Raw genomic sequence first — 24,452 nt, 5'->3', positions numbered from 1 at the left:
TAATTATTTTCATTTAGTACCTACATAAAGCTACCTATCAACGAGCAAAAAACTCGTTTAAAATTTCTAAATCCGAATGAATTACACAAACTCTGATGCTCAACAAACATGGGACACTATTATTACCTATCAATAATTTAGCATTCTAGATCCAATCCCATAATTTTTGACATAAGTGGACTAGAAAGATTATAACTGGAAGGCGGCATGTGGAGATGTAACAAAGGAAGTTCAGTTTTGTATTTATTTTTTATAATATTGCGAAAGTGGCAGCACGGTTAACTATTCTTGTCTATGGCGAAATGCTTACGTCAAGTCTCGCCTACTACTTTTTGGGTTCCACGATCAACTTGATGACCGATTGCATGCATAAAATGGATATTAAACGCGAGCGAGAAGACTCCGAACCTGTCGCAGAAGGAAAGCAATGGTTTGAGGTACCTGTGAATCATGATCCAAACAGCCAGCTGCTTACCTACATAAAGCAAGAGGACACCGACGAGGCCGGATACACTTTTGAGGTTAGTTTTTCATAACGGATTGTTGTATGTCGTAGTATTGGTTGTTTAAAGATGTGTGTCGTCAGACGTTATTAACAGTGTGTGTATTTTGTGTAATGAAAACTGCGTGCAAATGCGACACAGTTCCGAGCGGCCTACTTGACCCGTATAAACCCAGTTAACTTTGCTGCCAACACTATCCCTGTACTTATAACTATGAGTTTTCTTAACAATTGATACCACACCTATCATTGTCATTGTTATTGATATCTTTGCCCACAAACAGGGCATTTATTTACATGGGACTCCGATAAAAGAAACTAAAACAAAATACATTACTGAACTCGATAGAGCAACAAATGATAATAAAAGTTTTATTATTGGCGGCGACGATTTGAAACTGGATTCATTTGATTTCCTTGGGTAGGTACGTTGTCACAAACTGTAATAACAATAACACAAACGACAAAATAAACACCGGATCATTTATTTTTGAATTAACCTTGAGGATTCTTCTAGAAGTATCGACAAGTTTCCTCCAATTATATTGATAATATTATTTTGTTTTATTTCAAATTAATTTATAGGCACTAGTTTTGAATAAGAATTGACATTAACAATTATAATGTTCTCGTACATTAGTTCCTATTGTTTGCTAGTTTATTTTGTTTAGTAGGTAGAGAACGACAGACACCATGTCCACATTTCAGAGTGTACGAGCTGAGACCCTTCAAGTATGTGGTCGATCTACACACGTATTATCGGTCTTCTTAAAAATATGATTTATAACACAATATTTTGTTTTTCAGAATATTGTTTCAGACCCGAAAATAATAACATTGAAGTCAGACACTCCGCTAATTGACATCAAGACTGAGTTTATTGAAGACGTAAAATCTCCATTCAATTATGAAGATCAGCAACAGGGTGGTTCTTATTCAAAGCGATTTCATCGGGTAGGTACTTTGATTTTTAATACTGACCAGTGTTGCCCGTCTTTTTCTGTTGACTATAGTACAAAAGGGTAAAAAATATAGTATTTCAGAAAAAAATATAGTACAGGAACATTTTTCGTCTCGATTCCTTTAAAATTGTAGTACTGTACTATAATCATAGTACGGTTGGCAACACTGATATTGACAGAAATACTGATTACACAACGTGTAAGGGATGGAATGAACTGACAACACTCGAATACATGAATACATGAAAAATCAGTAATGCCAGTGACGACAAAATCTTCGAATACTTACTAATTTCTTTCTTTCGACCATGTCCGATCTTAATAAGATGATATTGTGCCGCCAAAAAGTAGTGGTTTGTCATAACTGATTTTTTTACGAGAAATGGACGTTGCCACGTGCTCAACCTATGAGGTCCATACTCTGAGACTACTAACGGAAACAGAAAAAAATAATATTTGCCTGACCCAGGATTCGTACCTGGACCCACGATATTATAGGCCGACACTTAAACCGCTCGGCCATCGTGGGCCTTATACTAATACCTAATACAATAATAAGTGATGATGATTTCGATATACATACATATTTCCTTTTTATATACTTAATGGTTTTTATAGTTTTCTTGTCTGTTCTGCAACAATTTAAGAACTACTAGATCAATATTTATTAGGTATACTTCTCGAATAGCACACCGCGTAAAGTAGTCAGATAGCAGTGGAGGGGTGTTAAAATATGGTGGGGAAGACAATGCATCACCACTTGCTAAAGTGATCAGATAACAAACTATAACTGCTCAAGTCTAACCAGCGTATATCCCATTGATTTACCATTTGTCTTGATTTTACAACGTGAATAAATGAACAGGGATGTTTTATTAATAATAACAAACTGCTTGATCACCGTTCAATGTCTCAGTCCTACGAACATTTCGTTTGCTTTGGTTTTAACTGCAATCGTTTTGGCCATTCCGAATCCCATGTAGGTACACGACGTACTTACCCCTCAGTTGTCACTTTTTCCTTGCAACATGCAGTACTTTCACCTTATGCATGCTTCTTCATGCGATGGCTGCAGGCGAAATAAAATCCCGCACATGATGTCCATTATAGAACAATCTCCTACCAGAATTTCCAAAACCGATAATAGGGTGCATCCTTATTAAATAACCGGTTTGTTTTATTTTAAAATGTAGTTTCAGAAGTCCACTAACAATCTGATATTAATTTTCAGGGAGTTAATTTCAAAGAGGAGTATGTTGAAGACACAATAAGCCAAAGCATTCATGACGTTCCAAAGCCCGGTTGCTCTTATTCAGCATGCAAACCAGTAAACCAGGTAGGTACACAATATTCTAAGGAGCTTGAACAATGTATGTACTGATAGGTATGGGTTTACGTAGGGTGTTGATTTATACTTTTCACTTATTAAAAACACTGACTCAGGGGCATAAAGTTACGTAAGTATATTTCGCTTGACAAGTTACAATTAATTATTATTAACAACATTTTTTTTTTGTAAACACACGCCTTGGAGCGAAGAAAAGGTAGCGAATCGTATTTAGAGGCGATGTCCAAGGCTCAAGGGTGGTAACAACCGACTGACCGTAGCTACCCTCGACCCTTCGTTTGACCAGAAACAGATAACGGTAACGTTCTTTTTGTTTGTTTCGCTGTGCATCATCGTTTAGCCTTGACTCATTTACAGTTACAATAATAATATCATTATATTCTCAACTCTGTCGATTGGAGGATTGTTGATGGGGGATTTAGGCATTATGATATTTGGTAACAGTACGTACTGATATAGAGAAGTTTTGTCAGAGGTTTTTTCAGCTTTGAAATCACATTACGAGGCAAGTGAATATAAGGTATATTTTTTTCTTTTCACACGAGATGTTAGGAAATAAATATAGATGATATGGTTACTTCCACAAACGTGAAAGGCTATGTAATAATTGTCAATATGTCACGTTCACTTTGATGTTATTTGGAGTCTACTGTTTTATTAATTGGCTGAACTACGGATTTGGGGCATGTGAATACAAGATATTTTGTATCCTTTTCGCCCGAGGGATATTATGGCTACTTCCGCAAATGTTAAAATGTATGTAATAATTTCACTATCTGTAAACCGTAGTCTTATTTCAATGAAAATAATTAAGTATGACTGACAATGTTTAATGTGCACAATTAGTCTGATGTTAATAGCCTACCTCTGTCCTTCGCCACTGGTCCCCGATTACTATTGTTTGATGAAAATAGTTGGGAGACTGGTGTTTTATTATGAATCCCCATAAGGTCAAGTGAATACATGAACCCAGATTCCGTACTATCTTTAGGTCTTACGCATACCTTAGTAATCTGAAGCAGATAATATGTCATATTAGAAACATATTAAGCAATCGTCTGAAAGTATATATATAAGATCCATGCGTATTTACTTCAAATAAACATACTGATATAACTTTTCAGCACACCCATTCTTTCTCTAAATTCTACCCTCTCTGTATTTTAATATTCTTACATATCTTTAAGGTGTGTGATTTTTTTAAATATTATTCTCTGATATACCTATATATGTTGTTTAATGCAATATGCTCCACGTTCTTTTAGTTAATTCCTGCAACTACTGCCATGACTTGTTCCGCTAGTCTCGGATTGCCAGAGAGGATCTTAGAAGTACAAGAGCCATACGATGAAATACAGATTGACTATCAAGACATTAAAAAAGAATTGGGGCTTAAGCATACACAATATTACGCCACAGATCCCAAATTATTAATAGCCGTAATAAAGTTAGAAAAAAATCGTTTAGTAACGAAAATTTTGCGTGCAGTTTTTGTTTTGAATTTTTTGCATCGTTATCTCTATTGAAGCTTCACAAAGCGTGTCATAAAAAATCAATGACGGCTAAAACGAAAAATTACAAAATCATTCAATCTAATTTGAAAAATCTAAACATAATAAATCATTCAGGTAAAAAGCCATTTAAATGTGACCAATGTGATTACTCATGTATAACATCTTATAAGATAAAAGTACATAGAATGTCTCATTCTAGTGACAAGCCATTTAAATGTGACCAATGTGTTTACTCTTGTTTACACTCTTATGGTTTAAAAAAACACAAAGTGACTCATTCTGGTGAAAAGCCATTTAAATGTGACCAATGTGAATACTCTTGTATAACATCTAATACGATGAAAGTACATAGAATGACCCATTCTGGTGAAAAGCCATTTAAATGTGGGCAGTGTAATTACTCATGTATTACATCCACATGTTTGAAAATACACAAAATGAATCATTCTGGTGAAAAGCCATTTAAATGTGGGCAGTGTAATTACTCATCCATTACATCCACAAGTTTGAAAAAACACAAAATGGCTCATTCTGTTGAAAAGCCATTTAAATGTGACCAATGTGAATACTCTTGTATAATATCTAATAATATGAAAGTACATAGAATAACTCATTCTAGTGAAAAGCCATTTAAATGTGGACAGTGTAATTACTCATGTATTACATCCACATGTTTAAAAAAACACAAAATGACTCATTCTGGTGAAAAGCCATTTAAATGTGGTCAGTGTAATTACTCATGTATTACATCAAACAGTTTGAAACAACACAAAATGACTCATTCTGGTGAAAAACCATATAAATGTGATCAATGTAATTACTCAAATGCACGATCTAGTAGGCTTAAAGCACACAAAATGATTCATACCGGTGAAAAGCTATTTAAATGTGATCAGTGTAATTACTCAAATGCAGGATCTGACAAACTTAAATTACACAAAATGACTCATTCTGGTGAAAAGTCAATAAAATATGACCAATGTGAATACTCGTATAACATCTAATAAGATAAAAGTACATAGAACAACTCTTTATGGTAAAAAGCCATTTAAATGTGGGCAATGTAATTACTCTTGTATACATTCTAGAAGTCTAAAAAGACACAAGATGTCGCAGTATGGAGAAAAGTCTCTTCAATGTGTTTAATGGAATTACTCATGCGGATGATCTGATACACTTGGATTGAATGAAATAACTCATTTTGGTAAAAACCAATTTAAATTTAATCTATGAGATTACTCGTGTATTCACTCTTAACCTGAATTACTGATATATACAATATATTACTATGAATTAATATTGAAGAATGACACATTCTCTTGAAAAATCACTTAATTTTTAATTCATAACATCAGTTAATTGAAATAATAAAACAAAAGAACATTTTAAGTCCTTTCCATGCCATCCGAAAAATATCGTACGATGCCATGCTATAGATTCTGTTTATATTTAAGAAATTTTGCGTTTTACAGCCTTTTTTAAGATAAATGATCATTTCAAATGGTCAATCATGGTTCTTAATACTATTTGGTCATCATTTACAGTATGTTTGCGTACATAACATGCAATTAACACGTAATCCGATAAAATATAAAATAATTGGCCATCAAGGAACCTAGTTCTAATTCGATTACGGCTTGTCTCGTTCTGCAGTAGTAGAAACGGCCGCTATAATACGTCATCATTGATAATCGCCAGGACAAAGTCGAATGTCGATTGGGTGGTGTCACCTAAAAATGCATATGTGGTTTTGCATACGTACGTTCACTGCATCAAATAATACCACATTCAATGTTATTGAATGGACAAACAAAGTAGGTATTTGTTACATCCTTGATTATTAGACCTCTTCCAATAGTCTAAATTACTTTATTATTAGTCGTAAGCATGTCCCTGATTTCATTCATTAGATGGCTAACCGAACACACATCTTAAATTTTTGATTATTCGTCAAAATGTTTTTATTTTTTTAGGTAGGTAATTTAAAGAATCAATGGCGATGTAAGATTTGAATAATATAATTAGTATTATGTAATAAAATAAATAACTATGTACCTGGCTTATATAATTAAATAACATAAAAATAGCACGTAAGCATTATTTAATAATAAGTTTCATATTAAGTTAGTAAAATCGTTTATAATGTAAAAGTAATACCATATGATGCGGACTTGTGATAGAATCCGTCGTTTCAAACTGCTGATTAATATCTCAAATTATGTCTTTATTTAATGTCACTAGTGACTTCGGTGACCGCGATTTAAAAAAACAATAGGTTGTTAAAGGGCCTTTTGGGTGAGAGATGGTTGATGATCGAATCATAGAAAGTCATCGCATCAAGCTTTTTGTAGAATATCTGAATCTTACACAGCATGACAAAAGGAGTGCTTACATATCGTCATTAATTAATATTCAAAATACGGCCACTCACCGACCTAGATTTTAAGATCCCAGTAAGGAAAAATTTAGGTTAAAATCATATAATTATTCTTTGGATATTGAAGGTAGTAAAATTAAAGTATGCAAAGGTTGTTTTCCAAAAACGTTTGGTGAAATAGACAATTTTGTTAATCTTGTCGCCACAAAAAATAGGTAACTGTAGGTGGCACACAAACCACTGACAATCTAGGTCAGCATATCCTTTCAAATAAATGGAGCGAGGAAAATTTGATGAAAGTTTCTGAACACATAAATAAATTTCCATGTTATGAAAGTCACTATACTCTTGCCATCACATTTAACCATAAAAAATGTTCCGTATGTACAAAGCGGAAACTGAGAATTGTGTATCTATTCTCTACAGGGAGGAATTTCACAGACTTCGGAAGTTGATTCGGACCATGATTGAACAAAAGAAAAAGAAAAAGAAAATTATTAGTCAAATTAGCCACCCGTACGATTGGTTTCAGCTAGTCAGATCGTGCGGAAATAGATTTGAAGTCGTTAAAATGAAACAATCTGAATTTCTAGAATTTTCCAGTTTGTTGAAAGGCTCACTTGTGCTGAGAAAGAAAGACAAATCTGGCAACCGATGCAACGATGCTCGTTGGCTGAGATACCTATACAAAAAAATTCGGAATTGTTTATTACAAACCAAGCCTAAAAGAAGAAGAATCTTTCAAAACACTGTGTTTAAGACGGCGAGGTGTTCCAGAGAGGATGGAAATAACTGATCTAACTTTTCCTCAGATAACCAACGCTCCTTTACCTATTAGCCAAGAGAAAAAGAATGACCTTATAATATCTCTATTGCCGCTAATTCCAACTATATCTCATGAGTTTTATCATTAACTGTCCTCCAGAAACATACATGATATTGATCCAGATTTAGTGGAAACATGAAAACTAGAAGAAATATAAATTATATTTCATTTTTAATGATTTATGTATTTTTTGGTGTTTCATTTGTATCTTGGTGGATTTTTGAAGTAAAATTTTATTTTTTATGTCTCCTGGTTCTTTTTTTCTCACATTTTTTATAATAGATTAGGTTCCTCTTTGTAATAATTAATTATATTCAATAAATCTGGTATTCCTTGATAAAAATCAAATGTTTTCATTATTATTATGATTTTTTTTAATGTTCTAATAATTGGCCATAATCACATACATAAGTAAAAAACTCATGTGTATGTACACATAAGTCAGCTATTTACTTTATTTTGAATATTTCATACTATTTTATGAATTTAATACGTATAAAATAACTATAAACTGAAAAAAAATTAATTGAATAGCAAAGCTTTCTTGAAAAAAAATAGATATTCACAAAAAACACTCTCCTGAAAAATGGTGTTTTTTGACTTATGTAGTTTTACACCCCGGCCACAGATTTTTAAGCTGACAATAATAATATTAATATTATTAATATCAATGGCAACATAGCCATCAAATTTTAATATCATTAGAGGTTATATGTTGGTTATTGGTTACAAAAGATAATAATTTTATAAGATCAAGTAACAACAGCTGTTAGTAATAAATAGTAAGTACCTAACTGTGATCAACTGTTGATGTTCGCGGTACCTAGACAAAAGTTATCAAATAATCGGATAGCTACTGACAAATAAATCGTCCCCTTATTGCAGAACTAGCCTAACTGATTTTTTGTGATTTTTTTTTTATTTTATAGAAAAATTCCTTTTTTGATTCTCTATTTGGAGTCCGAACAGGCGTATCTGAATTATCAATATAAAAAAAGTTATCAGCTTAGATCATTCCAAGCCTAAATTCAATCTTAAAAATATTTTGGAACTAAATTAGCCTAACTGACGTTAAGCTAGTTCTGCACGCAAAAGTACACCTACACGTTGGCAATATCGCCTCTTTCTATTGCAGTTAGGATTTATTTGTACTAGTTCGCTGTCAATGTCAACTGCCAACCTAATTACGCTGATGCTGTAATTACCGACAAGTATTGCAATTATTCTATGGACCATCTAGTGGCTCCTTCCACATCTAATTCGGTTGATGATGATGAGATAGTTAACACATTTTCTACCGAAATCAGTGGCATGACTGGAGTTCAATCAACACCAAATCGATTGATCCCGCTGACTCGAAATAACGAAGGAGAAATCAGTGCCACAGTGGCCCACTTTACATTAGAACAACGAGGTAATTATGAGTTTTATTGTTCACTTTTACAACAAAAATAAACACTTTCTTGACTGAAATAAGAACTGCAATTTGCTTCTATCCCGCACATTAGCTCAATGATGTATATATTTTCAGACTCTGTAATCATCGACAAGGTTTGCAATAATTTTATGGATGATCAAGAGGTTCTTTCGACATCTGATTCCTTTGATAATGATGGGAAAGTGGACTTATTTTCTACCGACAGTGTATCAGACTATGAACCACCACAGCATTCACTATCATCACACAGTGATGAAAACTCATCAAATGGTATTGGTAATATTGTAAATCGACTTTCAGCACCTGTCCTAGAGGTGTATAACTCAAGTCAAGCAGGGAAAAAAAGACTAGGAAAAGACATCGCAATGAAGCTCTGTGGCGCAGAAATGTAATAAAAAAGTAGCGAAATTCTGGAAACGAATTTATAAACTGGAAAAACAATGTAATATGTGAGCGTCAAATGAAGGAACCCTCTCCTCAAACATGCAAATTTGGTTGTTCTATAAAAATTACCCAAGAACAGAGGGTTGCAATATTTCATCAGTTTTGGAATATAGGTGATATAAATAATCAACGTGAAGCGCTTCGTTGAATTTAATAAAAAAAAAGAACTACAATTGATATAAGTGAAGGTCGAGAAAGAAGTCATCGTAAAATGACTGACAACTCAAATTTTCTTTCAGAAGATCTTAACAAGATTAAAATATGCCAATTGTTTTTAAACTCATTGAGCATACGTTATCAAATGGTTAAGACTGCTGCAAAGAATTCATACCACCTTAATTCACGCACGGTTGCTGATGACAGCAGAGGGTCGCAGAGGATATTTGCGGTAAGCGACCACATGAAGCAAAACGTGAGGGATCACATTAACAGCTTTTCTACAGTAAGCAGCCTTTATTGCCGAAAAAAGACCACGAAGCAGTACTTGGATGCAGCATTAAATATAACAAAGATATTTGACCTATATAAAAAGGACTACGAAGGAAAAAGCTTGACGGTAGCCATTGATTCAATGTACCTACCTACATATAGAGGCATATTTAGTAATGAATTTAATTATTCTTTACTCCGAAGAAGGACCAGTGTGACTTTTTCTTGAAATATGAGCAGAGCAGTAATGAAGAAAAAGATATTATGAAAGCAGAATATTATGATACTCATTTAAAAAATAAAGAAATTACCCGAAAGTTAAAATAAATGTCAAGGAGCAGGCAAACTTAAATAAAACGTTCCTATTGCGCAACAAGTCTTACAAATCCCAGAGCAGAAGCCGCACAACTATACTATAAACATAAACGAAAGTATGCCACATACAATCTCAGTATTCATGATCTAGGATCACAACAAGATCATTGTTTTATGTGGCATGGATCAATTGGAGTGAGAGGAGTGTGTGAAATTTGGAAGCTGTGTCTTTGATTTCATCAAACAACAGGTATCGGAAGGGATAAAAGAATTCATATTTTTTTCAGATAATCGTGCTGGAAAAAATTGTATCCATTTCATGTACTGTATGTACATGTTCTGTGCGGCCAATTTCTCTTGTAAAATAACACATATCTTTTCAGAAAAAGGTCACACGCAGAATGAAGTTGATTCGATTCATAGTGTTATTGAAAGGGCTGCCAAGAAAATACCAGTATATACACCGAGCTAGTGGTATTCAATAGCACGATCAGCATGTAGGAAGAGACCCTACGCCTACATTGCTTGAAATCAACAACCAAAAATTGGGATTAGGATGAACGTGGAATCAAATTTTCTTGGCAAAAGATAAAACGAATCTCAGTAATGCCAGAAAATCCACACACACTCCAAGTCGAGTACAACTTTAAAGATTCGCCTGCACCAGTTAATACAGCTGAGCGTAGCCGTGGACCACTAATTCAAAAGATAACTGACTTCAAATTGATGCCAGTAAGAAGTTCGGTCATACCAATAGCTAAGCTAAAACATTGTGACCTAATGTATCTTTGCCCGGAGAAAATAATCCCTGTTGACTACCATTCTTTCTATACAGGACTGATCACCTCACCACAAGAAGTGAATAGGGATGAAACTTACAGTGATTAAATTAAAAATAGTGCTTATGAGTAATAGGTTTTATTGCCTTTTCATTTATATAACTTCTTGAACTTTAACTTTCATTAATAACTACAGTATATTATAAGTACCCATGTTCATTGAAGTGTTTGGTAGATTTTGTGAATAAAAAAACTATGTCGTGAGATTTAATTTTTATTTTGTAGTGCTATACAAATTTTGCCTAACTTCCTAATGCGCTTAAGGTACCATTTTTTATTGCCTTATGTTCGCGTTCAAATACCTTAACTCAATTAAGATAGTTCTGATCTGAATTATTGTAGTACAACTATATCCTAATAGTTATGCAGAACAAGCTTAACTCAAATAAGATAGTGCTGATTTCAAATACTGTAGTGCAAAAGTAGCCTATCTGCATAAAATATGTGACGGAATATACTTTTTGGTATTTTTTTTTCACATAAACAAAGCATTTAACCAATGCATTATCATATATTTAAATCAATTTTTTTATATTTACAGTTTTCAAATTAATGACAAAATAAAGTTTAAAAGTGCTCTCCTGTAAAATGTCCAAAAATCAGTTAGGCTAGTTCTGCAATAAGGGGACGAAATATCGACACCGGTGTCGTTTCGGAAGAAAAGAATCGACCCGAAAGTATTGAATAACCGGACAAAAAGTAACGATTGATTTTTGACGTCCCTATATTATATTAGTTTATTGTCTATTGTAACGGCAGCCCAACACTTGCGTGACAGATTTTTGCGTGCATGTGTTTAGTGTGTTACGATTCTCTTTGATAACTACTTACGATTTCAATGCGTAAAATGGACGTAAAACGTGAAGCAGTAAACTTCGAACCTGATGCAGATGAGCAACAATCGTTCGATGTATCTTTGCATGGCAATAACCCAGAGTTGAATACTTGCATCAAACAGGAGGATGCTGATGAACACTTCCATGCTGTAGAGGTTAGTTTTTCAAAAGTTATTTAAGTATTATTAAAACATACCAAACTTAATTGATAATATTTGCATAAGAAGTTATATTGTAATATTCCAAGAGAGTTGATTCTCAGAGAGAATTAACAAAAGACACCATTGATATAGGTAGGTAATTAAACAGGAAAGCAGTGTGTTTCCCGAAGAAATATGTGGTCACTTCAGAAATAGAATGGGTAATTTTTCAACGGCTGTGGAAAGAAACTCTTTAATAGGTACTTTACCAATTATAATTATTGTAAATAAGTCGCCAGCGATGGTACGCTCTATTAATTGATTTAGATAAGATAAGTTTGGAACGTTCGTTTTGAATTAAAATTACGAAAATGTTCTTGTGATTAATGCTAAAACAATATAAGTATCTAGTAATTTAATTGGTCCACATGATTGTCTAACGACCGGTTTCGTTCCCTTTGAGAACATTATTACCCAATATATTGTTCTATTTTTAATTTTACATACATATGAATTGCCATGTGGCATTGTTAATCAAGGTGGGTTGGTTTTGTTTGCACTGTGTTTGTTGTCATTCTATTTTAAAATGGCTACTCGCAATGACATTAATATGGCCGAAGCATCTGGAAAAAAATAACACTAACTTTTTTGTCGGGTCTGCCGAATGGCATAATCTGTTCTAAAGCCATTACAATAAAGGTGCTATTGCTATAAAATCCTAATGCTTTTTGTTGGGTCTGCCGAATCGTTCGGTTCGAACGGGTTCGCTCAAATGTACATTGACACTAGAAACACTGTTCTAACGCCATTACAATAACGGTGATATTGCTATAAACTCCCGATGCGTAATATCGCATAAATGAAATTGCGTGACGTCTACCTATGCATGTGCGAATGTCGCTATGCGCGAATTTACTTGCCGGCTACTGTATTGAGTGCGTTGTCCATTAATAATGTCATTGGCTACTCGTGATTACTGTTGTAGAGTACATACCTAATCGATGTTTGAAGAATGACCAATGTAGTGACTCACTTTTTCCAAACAACAAATCACAACCCGATTTAATGCAGGACACACTTTTTCCAAGACCACTCGAGGTGGACCGAGCGTGAGAGTATGGTAGGTCCGCTCGGCTCGAGTTGCTATTCCTCGTCAGCAAAACCACTATGGCGTATACAATTTGACAGCGTTAATTGACGTACTACTAATTATGAAATAATAGCACACTAAACATACGAGGGTGGGTCAATAATTCCTTAGAAAAAAGCATTAAAACAGTTTTTTTTTTTTTTTTTTTTTTATTTCTCAACATAATCTCCTTGGAGCTCAATACACTTGGTTAGACGTTTCTCAATTTTTTTTAAACCGTCAGAAAAATAAGTTTTCGGAAGGTCCTCAAAATAAGCATTTGTCCGATCGATGACTTCTTCATTTGAAAAAAAACGTTGTCCACTTAGCCATTTTTTTAAGTTTGGGAAAAGGAAAAAGTCACTGGGGACTAAATCTGGCGAATACGGTGGGTGGTCGACCAATTCGAACTTCAATTCTTCAATTTTAGCCATTGATCGTAAACATGTGTGAACACGGGCATTGTCCTGATGAAAGAGGATTTTTTCCTGTTTAAATGAGCCCGTTTTTCTTCAATTTTGTTTTTTAGCTGGTCCAATAAAGATGCATAATAATCCCCTGTTATTGTTTTTCCTTTTTCCAAATAGTCAACGAAAATAATTCCACGTGCATCCCAAAATACAGTAGCCATAACCTTACCAGCTGATTTTACGGTTTTCGCCTTCTTTGGACATGGTTCGCCTTTCGCAATCCACTGCTTTGACTGTTCTTTCGTCTCGGGAGTATAGTGCTGTATCCATGTTTCATCTACAGTCACAAAGCGACGAAAAAATTCATCCGGATTGCGTTGCATGAGCGACAACAGGGCTTTAGAGGCCACCACCCTATTGCGTTTATTGTCGACTGTGAGCAAACGCGGCACCCATCTTGCAGAAATTTTTTTCATGCCCAATTTGTCATGTAAAATAGAAATGATGCTACCTTTTGAGATCCCTGTAACCTCAATTATCTCACTCAACTTTAATCTTCGGTCACTTAACACCATATCGTGGATTTTATTGATCATTTCTGGTGTAGTCACCTCTACAGGACGTCCTGAGCGTGGTTCATCCTTTGTTGATGTACGACCACGTTTAAATTCATTTAACCAGTTATAAATAGTTGCAAGTGAAGGAGCAGATGTGCCGTGAACTAAATCAAACTCATTTTTTATTTCCTTTGCTGTTAACCCTTTTATATTAAAATGTTTAATAACAGCTCTAAACTCAATTTTCTCCATTTTTTGTAAACAAGCAATTTTTTTTTAAATGTACGAGAAACACACAACAACCCGACCAATCTGATTGAAACTTCGCAGCATACTGAATCGGTAGTGCCGCTGCATGAAAACAAACCGCTTATAGTACTAGTCGCGCCACCTGTCGGCTTTTCTAAGGACTTATTGACCCACCCTCGTATCTAATTGTCATTTTAATTATTCGATGACCTATTCGCTTCCCAGGCAATTTCGTCTTTGGCGGTTATCCTCGGTCGAGTTCAAAGAATTATATACGTAGGGAGCGACTATAGGTTTGCAGTTAATTTCGACCAATTGCTTTCTCAAACGGTCGGATATCAATTCATAGTTGTGATGCTGTAACTTCGTTACCTCGTAGCCCCAGGCGGGGTTTATTATTAATAATTATTATGCCCATTCAAAAATTAATTACGCACCTCGCTTTCCGATTCGAAAATGCATAATACGACGAAGATAGCTTGCCAGTCTAGCGTTAGGTACCTATTTAATCTCAAAGAAGCCACATTCCACGTTATGGTTGTCGATATTTCGTGCAAATTTAGACCACAGCACCATTGTGTTGACACTATTTCCTTAAAAGAGATAAAGGATTAACTTAAAAATGGTTAATGAGAAAATTAAATTAAAATGGTGCGTGTAATATGCTTATTTAAAAGCATAAGGTTAGAACATAACTAAAATAATCAGCTCACTATTCGGAATCAAAATTTATTATTTAATTATCATACAAGGTTCAACAGGACTATATTTTTTGTCGGACACGTGTTTGACCTTTGAATGGCAATAATCCTACAATTTTTTTTATGACCTGTAGATGAAATAAATTGTACAAAAATGAAAACCGTGGTTTCATTTATGTCAAGACTCGTCAACTGCTATTGATAAAGCTAAAATCAATTTAAAATCTTTGACTTGCTGGTGGGTTGGTTATATTCGAAGACATTTTGACTATTCTATATTTCACTGTTTTAGCCCGTACGTAGTCAATATTTGTGTCAGAGCCATACTCAAGCATGTAGCTCGCGAGCCGTGGTTTGCCGACCACTGCTCTAGACAACCAACATATTGTAATGACGCCAACGATATCACTAAACAGGAACAAAGTTTATTATCGGCGTAAGAAGATATTAATATCCTTTTTTAATTATAAAATCAATGTATTTTTTTAGATCCCTTCAAAGTACCTTACCACTGTGAAATTGGAGACTGATTTCGAGCGGGTTGACTTAAAGAATGAGCTTGTTCAAGAGGATGTAGAGCAAAGTAGTTATGAGAACCCTCAACCCACTTATTCGGAATGCATCCCAGGACATCAGGTATATAACAATCTATTTATTTTAAATACGATCATAACGGTAACACAAAAAAAAATAAGATGCGCAATAGGGCAATGAATTCGATTAGATGTAGCGAAAAACACTGACGTATTTGCCCAGTTATTATTAACCAATTAAACGATTTATTGTGCTATCTTTGGGTCTTACGTACACTTAGAAATCTGAAGCAGACAATATATCGTATTGGGAATATAAGCAATCGTCTGAAATTATATATTCAGGATCCATGTACATTTACTTGAAATAAACAAACTGATATAAATTATCAACACCATTTCTTTCTCTTAATTCTATCATGTATGCCAAAATTCGTACATATCTTTAAGGTGTGTATTTTTTTTTTAATATTATTCTCCGATATACCTATGTTGTTTGTCTTCTTGTTAATGCAATACACTCCACGTTCTTTTAGTTGATTCCTGCAACCACTGCCATTACATATTCCGCTAGTCTCAGATTGCCAGAGAGGATCCTAAAAGTACAAGAGCCATACGATGAAATACAGATTGACTATCAAGACATTAAAAAGGAATTGGAGTGTTATGAAACGAATACTAATAAAGTCAGTCACACTTCTAAACGTAAGCATATACAATCTTACGTCACAGATCCCAAATTATTAGTAGCCGTTATAAAGTTAGAAAAAAATCGTATAATAACGAAAATTTTGCGTGCAGTTTTTGTTTTGAATTTTTTCCATCGTTATCTCTATTGAAGCTTCACAAAGGGCTTGAGCAGACAGGGAGCGGTCAGGCGGTCAGGCGGTCTGCGTTCCGCGTTCGGAGTTCAGCGTTCTTTGTACTGTATGGATTTCATACTGTATGGGCACACAGCCGGTGGTCACAGCGCGCCGGTCAATTAGAACGCTAGCGTTCTAGAGTTCTATTCCCGGAATTACAAAGAACGCCGTACCTCCCATTGCAATGTCGGAAAAAATAATTGATATAGGGAGAGAGAGGAGAATATTATATGATTTAAGTGACGTAAATTATAAAAATCGACAATTGAAAGCCGAAGCTCAAAATCGCCAAGGAAATGGGCACTGGGAATGGAAAATATGTTTTTATTATCACTTTTATTGTTTGTAGGTTATTGATACATAAATGAACAATATCTCGGTATTATTTACCTACAGAACTGTTTACTGATTAAAATACGAAATAAACTCTTCCTTAACTGCATACGCTGAAAAATTGCACCTGCTATTTGTTTGTTGAAAAGACGTCAAGGCCTGTGCGTTGTGAGATGATATATCTTCTTCTTCATTTATATCACGTTCTCCTTTTACTTTAAGGTAGTTGTGCAAGCAACAAGCAGCCTTGACAATATCAACCACATTGTCTACATCTAATTCAAATGCTCTTAAAAATACCCTCCATTTTCAACCAAAATACCGAATGTACTCTCTACTATACGTCTTGCACTACTAAGTCTGTGATTATAGTTTTTTACTCTTTCATCACGAATAGCTATATCCGTTCCAAAAGGTCTCATCAAAAATGTTTCCAATTTGAAACCTCCATCTCCAATAAAAACGTGAGGCACTGGTTGTATTCTACCTGGTAATGGTTTTGGCCCAGGAATGTCTCATTGATTGTTAATAAGCTTGTCGTAAAAAGAAGACCTTTGGAAAATTGTGCTGTCACTATCTTTTCCATAGCTACCAACATCAATCATAATAAATTTATACTCTGGGTCTACCACGGCAAGCAACACGATGGAGAATTTTTGTTTATAGCAAAAATGTAGTGATCCAGTGTTCGGTGGGCATTTTATATACACATGTTTTCCGTCAATACTTCCGATACAATTTGGAAATCCCCACTTTTCGTTAAATCCAGCTTCAGACTTCTTCCATGTTGTTTCCGTGGGTCTTGGCATATATATTGGTTGTAATACTTTCCAAATCGCTTGACTTACTTCTTTTACTATTACACCAATCGTTGTAAATCCAATACGATATGAATGACTGATTGTTTTATATATTGTATCTCCTGTAGCGAGGAATCTGATATAAAATTATTTTTACAGGTAATGATTGGAGTTCCAAGTGGAAAAGTCTAAGAGATAATTACAACAAATATAAAAAAACAACCGAAACTGTTTCAGGCCAAGCGTACAAAAAATATAAAAATTGGCCATGGTCCGAACAAATGCGATTTTTAGATGATGTCAATAACAGACGAAGTACGCATAGCAATATTCTAAAAACTCAAGATTCCAATGTAGAGCCTTTCGAGGCATTGGAAGTCTCTGTCCAGGAGGTTGAACAGAGTGATCAGGAGGTTCAACAAAACGAGAATTCACAGAAAAAGAGGAAAAGACCAAAGCGTGGAGACCCGGCAGAAAAAGTTTTAGAGTATCTGTTAAAAAAAAATGAAAAAAAACCAAAAATGGATGACGTGGACCTGTTTTTTTTGAGTTACGCTCAAACATTTAAAAAATTTCCACGTCGTTCACAGACTACACTCAAATTGGAGATTGCGACGTTATTTGCTCGGTTCGAGAGTGAATTAGAAGCTGACGGTGACCCTGCGTATTGGAACTCAATGGACCCTCACTCTGTGTCATCGAACGAGCCACAGCCGAGCACTTCACTGGCTAGATATTATGAAACAGTGGAAATCGGACTCGATGACACTTTTTAAGGGCCCACATACCCCACCCCACGTAGGTCAAAATGGGGATTTTATGGTATCTTAACACGGAAAAAGTTTGACGAATAACAATTGTTTTAATATTTACTAGGTACTTAACGGCCCTCGTGCGCCATGTAGGTCAAAATGGAGGCTTTATCATATTTTCAGAGCATAATCCTGGAAATTCCTTAAAGCCGCGTTGACACGATCCAAGTTGACTTGGGCCGAGCACACTCGTACGAGACATCTTCATTTACTCGGACCGCGTCCTACTCATCCGAGCTAGCTTGTATCGGAGTAATTGGGATGAAGATGTCTCGTACGAGTGTGCTCGGCCCAAGTCAACTTGGATCGTGTCAACGCGGCTTTAAGGAATTTCCAGGATTATGCTCTGAAAATATGATAAAGCCTCCATTTTTACCTACATGGTGCACGAGGGCCGTTAAGTACCTAGTAAATATTAAAACAATTGTTATTCGTCAAACCTTTTCCATCAATTTCAACCAAAAATGTAACAGTTATGTAAAATATGTGATTTCAAACACTTATGTATTCGTCGCTATAGGATTGGTTTCCCGAATATCCGTTTTTGTCGAAATCGACCTTTTAATGCAGAATGTTTTTTGTATCTAATTGGACTAGAACCATCCCTTTCTTTAAATTATTTTGTAATGGCAATGAATAAATCATTCATATGCTGTAAAAATAACAATTTAAATATCTCCATGTATTTAAATATAGGATTATGAAATTTGTTTTTCGTCTCCTGAACATTTGGTCTATTCGGGAAACCAATCCTACAGCGGCGTATTGTTAAGCTATTCATTAGTTTTCATTATATTCTGTGTATAAATTTCAACCAAAAATGTAAGTTATAAAAAAGATATGTGATTTAAAACACTTTATGTATTGTTAAGATACTCATACGCTATTATATATAAGTTATAAATAAGATATCTGATTTAAAACACTTTATGTATTGTATACTCATACGCTATTCTGTATAAATTTCAACCAAAAATGTAACAGTTATGTAAAATATGTGATTTCAAACATTTAATATGTATTGTTAAGCTATTCATTAGTTTTCATTATATTCTGTGTATAAATTTCAACCAAAAATGTAAGTTATAAATAAGATATCTGATTGAAAACACTTTTTGTATTGTTAAGATACTCATACGCTATTCTGTATGAATTTCAACCAAAAATGTAACAGTTATTTAAAATATGTGATTTCAAACATTTAATATGTATTGTTAAGCTATTCATTAGTTTTCATTATATTCTGTGTATAAATTTCAACCAAAAATGTAAGTTATAAAAAAGATATGTGATTTAAAACACTTTATGTATTGTTAAGATACTCATACGCTATTATATGTAAGTTATAAATAAGATATCTGATTTAAAACACTTTTTGTATTGTTAAGATACTCATACGCTATTCTGTATGAATTTCAACCAAAAATGTAACAGTTATGTAAAATATGTGATTTCAAACATTTAATATGTATTGTTAAGCTATTCATTAGTTTTCATTATATTCTGTGTATAAATTTCAACCAAAAATGTAAGTTATAAATAAGATATCTGATTGAAAACACTTTTTGTATTGTTAAGATACTCATACGCTATTCTGTATGAATTTCAACCAAAAATGTAACAGTTATTTAAAATATGTGATTTCAAACATTTAATATGTATTGTTAAGCTATTCATTAGTTTTCATTATATTCTGTGTATAAATTTCAACCAAAAATGTAAGTTATAAAAAAGATATGTGATTTAAAACACTTTATGTATTGTTAAGATACTCATACGCTATTATATGTAAGTTATAAATAAGATATCTGATTTAAAACACTTTATGTATTGTATACTCATACGCTATTCTGTATAAATTTCAACCAAAAATGTAACAGTTATGTAAAATATGTGATTTCAAACATTTAATATGTATTGTTAAGCTATTCATTAGTTTTCATTATATTCTGTGTATAAATTTCAACCAAAAATGTAAGTTATAAAAAAGATATCTGATTTAAAACACTTTTTGTATTGTTAAGATACTCATACGCTATTCTGTATGAATTTCAACCAAAAATGTAACAGTTATGTAAAATATGTGATTTCAAACATTTAATATGTATTGTTAAGCTATTCATTAGTTTTCATTATATTCTGTGTATAAATTTCAACAAAAAATGTAAGTTATAAAAAAGATATGTGATTTAAAACACTTAATGTATTGTTAAGATACTCATACGCTATTCTGTATAAATTTCAACCAAAAATGTAAGTTATAAATAAGATATCTGATTTAAAACACTTTTTGTATTGTTAAGATACTCATACGCTATTCTGTATGAATTTCAACCAAAAATGTAACAGTTATGTAAAATATGTGATTTCAAACACTTAATATGTGTTGTTAAGCTATTCATTAGTTTTCATGATATTCTCTGTATAAATTTCAACCAAAAATGTAATAGTTATAAATAAGATATGTGACTTAAAACATTTTATGTATTGTTAAGCGATTCATATTAGTTTCCATAAAATTTTGTGCAACTTATTTGTCAATAAATGCCTATTATATACCCTTATATTTCTTTTTTACATTTATCATCCCCATTCACATCTAATTTTGGAATGAAATAGCCAATAAATTCTTTGTAAAAAGTCATATTTATTGTTTTTTTTATAACAGCAGACCAGACACAAAGTTTAAATACATATTCACAAATAAAAATCACATAATCATAATGTTATAAAATATATTATAAAAAAGTAAGTATTCGAATATTTTTAATCAAACAAAAAACACATAAACATATAAAACAAATTTACGCAAAAAAAACTACAAACCTATTGGAGAACGTCATTAGCCATAATATAAAATTATGATGAGATTTCTATTAAGCATCATTTACTTATCACTAGGCTTAGGATTTTTTGGTGCTAAAAATGAATAATGGTACCTAAAATATGTAGATATAATTGGAAAATATGTTATTAAAATTTCATAATTGCAATTGCATAATTGCTAAAAAACAAAAATAGGTGCTAAAAATTTAAGTGGTATTACAATACATCATTTATATTTCAAAGAAGGCCTGAGCTAAAACGGCACGCGATAGAGTAAGATAAAAGGTCTACATATGTGTGAGTTAGTTTCCAAAAGTGTCGCCGGCAAATCGTGGCGAATCGCTTCACTTAGCGTCGATAACCTGCGAGCTCGTGTTTATGTATTAACATTTGAATTCTATATTTTTATATTATATTCAGTCTTAAAATTATCTCTTTCATTCATCGTCATTTACACTTTAAAGTTATCTTAATTACACCTCCGCCCAGTAAGTGATTTTCACGCAACGGACGAAGACCTTTACTCATGAATAAAATATTAACGTAGTTGAGCAGGGAACCAGATCAGGTGTTTTATTCAATTGTTTATAGAGATCAGTTTTAAGTACGGTATACTTGAACGATATTGATACACGAATAATTTTACTTTGAATTTATTATGATTATAATTGTTTTTACTAGAAACAAAGTGACATAAAATACACACTAATGACGTTTGTAAAATAAATCATGATTTCGCTAGTGGATTGTGTATTTTATCGATTCACCGAAACAATATTATACACATTCGTGTAAATATAAAATATGAACTATAATCTTTTCTTTTGAATAAATTATTCCCTTTAATGGACAGTATTAATTATCTATTTGGTCATATTTTTAGAATACGGTAATATTTATATAGGTATTGATTTTATATACAATAAATTTAAACATGCCACAAAATTATATTTACATCAATCATAATAATTAATTACTTACTATGATATTATTAAAATATATACTTAAATTTTATTTAGATTTACCGACATTGTCATTCACAATTAGGTATATTAATTTATGTTGTGAACGTCTTAAATTAATAATTTGTAACCAAAATTTGTACCAAAGATAACTGTATGGCCGCCATTACGTATTAACTGGCATGTTCAACCTGTTACGAAAACTGTACGTCTGTGGCGGCCTAATGGCCTCTTCAGACGCTTGGCTGGGAGTGACGTCTTGCAGATAATATCGCTTGGCCTTGCTCGTCCCACTCCCTGATGGAGGCTTCTTCATGTTACGGGACAAGCAAGACTCTGCCATTTTTCTTTGCATTCTGAATTTCAAATATAAAATATTATATACCAGTGTGAAAACGTAATAGAATTGTATTTTACAGGTATGTGGTGGCATTTAAAACGACATGATACGCATGGGGCTTGAACATTTTTAGCATTGCAAACCGTCCCTGAAGCTCTAATATATTCCTTTCCGGCATTATATCCTTTCTTCTATATATTTTTCGCCCAATTGCCTTCATTGTGCATACGCTTACGTGTTCTCTTCTTTTACACATTGTCTTCTTCAATTATTTCTTCTATTGTGATATTGTCGCATTTTGCTTCTCCTTCAGAAGTCGTTGGTAGTACTGAAAGAATATTAAAAGTATTAGTCCATGAAATAAAAAGATATCAGTGGCGAAGGCTCCATACTATGCGATTATTTAAAGCCTACCTTCTAAGAAAAACAATATATCTTCAAGTATTTAATTTATATTAAAATAGGTAAGTAAATAAAAAATATGTATGCAAAATATAAAACAATTGGGAGTCATCCATCGTCAGAATTTGAATACCGTTTAATTTAGTTGAAATAATATCAGTCATCGTTCGTTCAATAAATTTAGGCATCTAACGAATCTAATCTATTAACTTATTTCTTAAATTACTTATTACTTGTTTGTATATTTTATGTAGATCCAATTTCCATAAGTATTAAGGTTCAAATAGACTATATGACGATCGGGCACATATATGCTAAGAGCGTTTTAGTGTCTATGATCAAATCTATGCCATTCCAACATTTTTACATACATATTGTATGACAGCTATGACATCGTATTTACACTCTGTGACATCCTATGACACAGGACGCCAACATAAGAAACGGGTTTTTCGACATATATATGACCAATCGTCATAGAGTGTATTTGAAGCATAATACATTTGTTAAAATTCAATCGTCTCTTATTTTCTCCTTATAATATTACTCACTAAAATGAATTCGAATCTGGAGTTATGGCGCCCAGGTTAACTTAATAATTTTGTTCTTAGTTTTCATTCTTTTACCAGTCACTTTATATATTATACGATCGGCTTTTTTATAGTCGTTAGTTTTAAATTCTTTTAAGGTTGGTAGATTACGCGTCAAAGTGATAAGTGACACAATTACCTGCGCCCTGTTTTACCGTCGTCTCATGCGAACGGCTGGCAGCCAAGGCGTCAAGTTAGCAGGTCCATTTACCTGGATCACCCAATGTTAAAACTCGAACTTTTTTTGGGTGCATTTGTTTGTGCACGATTTTTTTTCGCTTGTACACCTATAATAACCGAAAAATTCCAATTTCAAATTGGGTGTTCCAGCTAAACGTTGGGTCACCCAATGTTGTATGCAAAACCTGACTGCGTAGGTTTAAAAAACATTTTTTTAGTGAATTCTCTTGTCGCATAACTAATGGGCAATTCTAGGTTCGTTTCTTTCAACATGTACGAAACAAATCCAATTAAACCATAGACAATATACATACAAATTGTATGAGACCGGAAATGGTTTGAGATTTGACGTTTGGTTCAGTGTATCATTGAAAATCAAACCGTTCTCGGATCATCAGAAATGGTTTGACATGAAACTTCAAACCAATTCGGACGATTCATAGACTAAGACGATCTGTCAAACGGGAAATCATTAAAAAGTATACATAACCTGAAAACATATCGATCTAAGATTTTCTACAAATATTTCGTTTGTTATTTTCTCGACATTTGACTTTTAATATAATATTTTGTAGGATTAAGGAAAATCGACATGCCTAAAAACAGCATTCTCCGGCATGTGTAAGATCATCGTGTATTAATATTAATATTTTAGATTTAGTACTTTGTATTTTTGGTTTTCAATACAATGGATTTATTTCAATGTATCCCATTAATTTTTGAATCGTCGTCGGAAGATTCGTCTGATGATGATTTTTTCATGCTGGAAGACTTTCAGCCCATTGTCAATAAGAA

General features: G+C 33.3%; 1 protein-coding gene across 1 annotated transcript; it reads left to right on the top strand.

Annotated features, from left to right (window-relative positions):
• The first annotated feature begins 232 nt into the window (after nucleotides 1-232).
• Nucleotides 233-18,321, top strand: LOC147076168 (uncharacterized). Its single transcript, XM_085940289.1, has 6 exons — nucleotides 233-521; nucleotides 1,310-1,456; nucleotides 2,696-2,800; nucleotides 15,506-15,652; nucleotides 16,086-16,254; nucleotides 17,705-18,321. Exons 1-6 carry the CDS (start codon nucleotides 303-305, stop codon nucleotides 18,319-18,321), a joined length of 1,404 nt encoding a protein of 467 aa, XP_085796415.1. The 5' UTR covers nucleotides 233-302.
• Nucleotides 18,322-24,452: the final 6,131 nt, after the last annotated feature.

This window comes from Rhyacophila brunnea, unplaced genomic scaffold (assembly GCF_057557595.1).
Source record: "Rhyacophila brunnea isolate RB1 unplaced genomic scaffold, BYU_Rbru_1.0 scaffold_13, whole genome shotgun sequence".
Classification (NCBI taxonomy): Eukaryota; Metazoa; Arthropoda; class Insecta; order Trichoptera; family Rhyacophilidae; genus Rhyacophila; species Rhyacophila brunnea.
Note: the sequence above shows the minus strand (reverse complement) of the source record. Positions and strands in the feature narration are given on the sequence as shown.

What these genes read in the sequence shown, in the direction of transcription:
- LOC147076168 (XM_085940289.1), top strand. Translation starts at nt 303, where the DNA reads ATGCTTACGTCAAGTCTCGCCTACTACTTTTTGGGTTCCACGATCAAC. An exon ending in AGGCCGGATACACTTTTGAG is followed by an intron (nt 522 to 1,309) that starts GTTAGTTTTTCA and finishes TTTGTTTTTCAG; the next exon opens with AATATTGTTTCAGACCCGAA. An exon ending in AATGCATCCCAGGACATCAG is followed by an intron (nt 15,653 to 16,085) that starts GTATATAACAAT and finishes ACGTTCTTTTAG; the next exon opens with TTGATTCCTGCAACCACTGC.